Source organism: Anopheles darlingi, chromosome 2 (genome assembly GCF_943734745.1).
Source record: "Anopheles darlingi chromosome 2, idAnoDarlMG_H_01, whole genome shotgun sequence".
In the NCBI taxonomy this organism is placed as follows: Eukaryota; Metazoa; Arthropoda; class Insecta; order Diptera; family Culicidae; genus Anopheles; species Anopheles darlingi.
The window spans coordinates 84,621,902-84,626,901 of NC_064874.1; the positions used below are offsets into that span (position 1 = coordinate 84,621,902).

Genomic DNA, 5,000 nt, shown 5'->3' on the forward strand with positions numbered 1-5,000 from the left:
AAGGGGTGAAGAAGTAGAAGCCTACTGTAAATAGGAAGTAAATTAACTTTGTACAGTCACTGGTCGGTTGACGCGCACGTGCTTTGGTAATCGTTTGGTATCGTTTGTCAAGTAGCCGCCTATACGCAGTGCTACACGCTCGTGCTGTTTGCATGATCGAGCATGATCACCTGGACGAGATGTCTGTGGTTTGTGCGTGTTTGTGTGTGATAAAAAAGAAACAAGGAGACGTGCGGTGTGAGCGCTCGCCCCAGTCCCATGATTATCGGCGTAGTTTGATTTAAAAAAAAAAACAAGACAAAAACGCAGGCAAACTGTGAGGTGTGATGTAGCCAGAATCAGCAACATTTAAGCGATTAGATATCGGGAAAATCAGAACGCACCAGTCCGACGGAGGCTGGTACGAATTTGGCAATATTAACATAATGTAAACCCCCATTCGATTGCAAACCAAAAAACATTCTGAAACAGATACCGACACGAAGAATGGGAAAGACCTGCCGACATGGCAGTTCAAACTTGCTGATACAGTTTGATGACTATTGTATAGGGGAAGCTTTACGTAGGCGCGGAAATTCAGAAGTTGTTTGTGCGGGTTGTATTGGTTGCTTATTCTGGGTGCGAAACGACAAAAAGGTACGATCGCCGGGAAAGTTGAGTTAGGGGGTCGAGCGTGGGTGATAAATTAATGATTGATTTGTTATCTAACATAATTATTGGCAGAGAATATACAGTATATATACACACACACACCCACATTAATATATAATATAATATATTAAAAAGGTAATTCGCATACGATCTAAAATACATAAGTCCTAGTGGATTCAGTGCCGATGGCTCTTAGGAAGCTGGCTTTGTTTGGTTTTTCTTTCTTGCAATACAATATCCAATATCACAAACAATTGACTGCAAATCTTTATTACAAACAGCCGTGATCAGCATTTGATGAAGAGGGCGTTCGAATAACTGTACCACGATAAAAAGTTGCTATAGATTGATTGTTGGAAACTTAATAGCACACCCAGCAGATGAAAACGAAACAACGAATCTAAATGGAATTCAAAAAGGTCCCCAGCTCAACGTTTTCACTTGCCTTTCGGCGGCGGTCCGGTTGCTTTCAGTACTTTGGCAATGTCTTCGTACGCCTCCCGTAGGCAATCGACAAACTCACGGCCATTCCGGTGCGGCCGGTAACTCGAGACGACAGTGCCAAGGTAGCTGTCCTGGATGTTATACCCAATACCATAACCATCGCGTACCACCGGGCCAAACCCTCCGGCTAGCAGGGCTGGAGAGGACAGGGTGCTGGTCGATAGGATGTTGTGGTTGATCGCTGCGTATGCCGTGTCTGCATACAGCGCCGGAATTGGTAGGCCATTCTTCTGCGCTGTGTGGCGTAAACCGAACAGATGCCGATCGAACCCTTGGCCCATGGCGGCATCCTTCGTAAGCTGCCCGTGCACGGTGGAGCAGCGGTTCAGCATTTCCCGCAGTTCGCTATCACTCTTCCTTTCACCCGTTCGTCGTTGGCTCTCTAGACAAAACTCTTTCGTTGCCATCGTACACGGGCGCATCGTTTCCGTGCGTCCGTGACGGAAGGCCGCCGTACTACAGGACTCGTAGGTACCAACGAACTGGCCATGTTGCTTGTAGAACGCCAATTGAAAACCGAGCTGCATGATCGAATCCGGACTGATGCGCTGCTGTTTACAGAAGTTTTTGTTCATACCCTCGTACTTCATGAAGTTCATATCAAGCGAGTCGATCACGGAATTGTGATTATTTTCGGCCGTACTGAGTGCTGTTTGGATAGCCTCATCCACGGTGAACTCGATCGGCGTAACTCCCCGTGATTCCGCCTGCGCTCCCTTTAGGCCAGCGTTTGCGAACTGAGCCGTGGTGGTTTCTTTGAAAATCTCCTGGAAATAGCGCAACACCGCGACACCATCTCCCCAAGAGTGTTCGAAGTTGATACCAGTGGTACCGTCCCGGGCAACGATCAACGAGAAGGACTTGTCGAACCAACGGTTGGTGCCGTCGCCGAAGAGGAAATTTCTGATCGCCGGTATCGGGTTGTTCGGGTCGATCGTTGTCTCATCCAGACACAGACAGAAGAGTGCGGAATCGACGAGCTCGAGCGATTTAGCATTGCTACCGAGCTGCGTCAGGTGGTTTCTTGCCTTGGCCCAGGTGTCTCGGTTTTCCGTCGTCAGCAGCCCGAGCGGATTGGCTGCCGGGGGTCGTCCATCGTTGAGAATTCTCTCGAAACGTGCCATCAGCGTGGCAGGCTGTTCGATGTTGCCTACAATGAATGAGCAGAAGTGTGTAAGTTAACTTTGGCTAATGGTTTTAATGTGCTGCGCACCCGTACCTGACTCATCTAGGACGTCCACCGCGTACATGTTACCATTCCGCAGGACGAGCAAATGGCGAGAGGTCTCGTTGCGGTAAATTCGATCCTTCTCCAGTTCAGGAATGCGCGTCGCTCCAAACAGTCCATGGTACTGGCTCATATCTAACGGGAACGCTTTGAACGCATAAGCAGCGTACGTCGACACGAAAGAAGGCATTAGCGAGGTAATGGTGCGGAACTTGGCCGTATCGCTTTTGGCCGGATTCATATGGTACACTTCTGGCTCGAGGCAGCGAGCTCGCAACGATCGCATAAACCGTAGGGAGCTGATAATGAGGTTGGTCGTACGCAGTAGCTGGTCGTTGTATTCGGGCCGTGGGTCAGGGTTCATCATTAACAGAGGATTGTAATTCAACGGTAGCGGAGCACGGTCTCGCAGATACATATCGAACCACGGTTCCGAGATGTAGCTGGTATGCTTGTTCTGTGCATCAAACTCCTTGAGCAGGGTCTGCAGCTTTGGGCCGTCCTCTTCCCGGAACTGATCCACCAGCTTCTTCGTCTGCTGGAATGCATCCCCGCCAAGGAGCGGTTCCTGTGCGGCCAGATAGCGTTCGCAAGTCTTTGGCAGCAACGGAATCGGCAGTCGGGGAAGCGATGGCTGGAAGTGCAGCATCGGAATTTTGGACCGCTGCAGGTACTGATACTCGTTACCGGTAGTTGGACGGGCCGAGGATGATTGGTATCTCGCAGCACCGGTACGCGCCACGGTTAACCATTGCGTTTGGGGTAGTCGTAGCATATTTCAAACTTTATTGGAACCTTTCCCGGCCGATTCCAGGTGAAAACACAAAAGGCACAATCGGATAGTGGGGGAAAACACTTCAATAAACACACCCGCGAGCTGCGTTTGTCACTGTGGGGTCGGTTCGGTTTGGGGGCTCAAAGTTCAACCCCGATTTTGATGAGCAAACAAGGAGAGAGAGAGAGCTACTGAAAACCGTGGTGTGGCAACGTTATTTTATGGAATAATCTTATCAGTCTCAATGATAAAGTGGGAATTAATACAGCAAGAACATCACAGACGAAGGACGTTCGACCTACAACAACGATTTATCCAAACGCAGCACAAACTAGGGGAAAACTAGGGCAACGATCATCGAGATCTCTTTGGTGGGTGGCGATCCTCCTCGCAGCAGCTGATGACGAACACAAAGCACTTGTCAAAGGGATGTTTTGAATCAACAAACAAAAGAACAAAAACGGAATGGAATTAATATTTAAATTTACATTTAAGTTTTTATTGATAGAGTGGAATATGTAGAAACGATTATGATACATTTCAGTTCTCGATGCACATGAAATGATCACTATCGACCGTGGAGTAAATGATTCCCTCGGCTATCATGTAGTCCAGCATGGTACTGCGAAGACAGGGAGAGAGGGAGAAGGGATCGGGTTAATTCCATGGATTTCCGTAAAAGACCGGGTTGATTTCAATACTTACGCCATCTCCGAGCTGTTAACGTGGCCAAACTTGTTCTGCAGCTCCTTCCGGCTGATTCCGATGTCCGAAACGTGACTTTTGATCGCCTTGTAGACAGTCAAGCGTTTGCCACTCAGCCCGAGCGAAGCGCCGTCCGGATCGGATTCCATGAAACCACCGTTCGAGGTGGCATTGGCGTTCGTATCGAAGCGAGAGTCCGCCTTGCGCTTGTTTTGTTCCTCCGACTTGTACCGAGCATGCAGCACTTCCAGAAGATGTGTCGTGTAGTCGTTCGGAGAGTTAACCTGATCGATTTTGAAAATCATGATGACCTTCGTGCCTTCCTGGTTTCGCACGGATCCCACAACTCGAGCGTACGACCGAGGTACGATGCTCGGTGTGCTGTTGGCGTTCCCCTCGTCCAACCAAAAGTGCGCGTTTATTCTTCCTGTTACCGGATGAAAGCGAGAACGAAATAACAAAGAGCTGCAGGAAGAGGAACAACACCAGCTACCAGTGATAGTTACCGGTGTGATCTTCCAGCTGATAGGTAACATTGGTGGAGGAGTATTCGACACTCCGAATGATGGCAACTAGCGTGATCATCGTGTACTGGTTGCCGAACATCGAGATTCCGGCGTCCGGAGATTCCTTTATCTGGCGCACCACCATCGGCAGGACGCCCTCCGCTTTGCTTTCCGCCTCGGCACCACCGGCCGTCGTCGTATTGAAGCCACCACCAACTGTGGGCGAAAAAGTGAGGAGAAAATAAAGTATTTTGAGCATAAATTACGCGATTTTTACTTACAACTGTCGTTCATGATTCCGGTATCGTCTTCTTTTTCTGAAGTGAGAATCTACGGATTTTGCACGGTTTATAGGCCGTGAAGGCTTACTGTTCCGAGGGGAACGATGGCGTGGGTTTGAAAACACTTGAGTTTGCTTTTATCTTTACCTTTATCTTTAGGGAAATTCACAAGAAAAGTTAAAAAATGTTCAGAAATTTCGCATTTTCAACCCAAAACCGCGAACCAAAACACCACTGCCCGTGCAGCAGAAGGGATTTTCGCGCCCAAGCCGGGTGTCGTTTACACCACTTCGGGTTAGGGAATCGGAAATTCCGTTGAATCGGGCCGCGGAACTACCGACTCCTGAATC

General features: G+C 48.9%; 3 protein-coding genes across 4 annotated transcripts in view; 1 reads left to right on the forward strand and 2 right to left on the reverse strand.

Moving 5' to 3' along the window:
• The window catches only part of LOC125950400 (brefeldin A-inhibited guanine nucleotide-exchange protein 1), an 8,676-nt gene extending 8,307 nt beyond the window's left edge, over positions 1-369 (forward strand). For both annotated transcript variants that reach the window (XM_049678358.1, XM_049678359.1), the window contains exon 3: positions 1-369. This exon is cut by the window's left edge and continues 922 nt beyond it. The gene's annotated coding sequence lies outside the window, so the exon portion shown is untranslated.
• A 519-nt stretch (positions 370-888) lies between these two features.
• On the reverse strand, positions 889-3,545 carry LOC125950418 (carnitine O-palmitoyltransferase 2, mitochondrial). The gene is made up of 2 exons (XM_049678393.1): positions 2,375-3,545; positions 889-2,305 (listed from the first exon to the last, which is right to left on the reverse strand). The coding sequence occupies exons 1-2, from the start codon at positions 3,156-3,158 to the stop codon at positions 1,089-1,091; spliced, it is 2,001 nt and encodes a 666-aa protein (XP_049534350.1). The 5' UTR covers positions 3,159-3,545; the 3' UTR covers positions 889-1,088.
• A 75-nt stretch (positions 3,546-3,620) lies between these two features.
• LOC125950450 (replication protein A 32 kDa subunit) lies at positions 3,621-4,884 on the reverse strand. The gene is made up of 4 exons (XM_049678450.1): positions 4,651-4,884; positions 4,370-4,585; positions 3,864-4,290; positions 3,621-3,780 (listed from the first exon to the last, which is right to left on the reverse strand). The coding sequence occupies exons 1-4, from the start codon at positions 4,661-4,663 to the stop codon at positions 3,699-3,701; spliced, it is 738 nt and encodes a 245-aa protein (XP_049534407.1). The 5' UTR covers positions 4,664-4,884; the 3' UTR covers positions 3,621-3,698.
• Between the last annotated feature and the right edge of the window lie 116 nt (positions 4,885-5,000).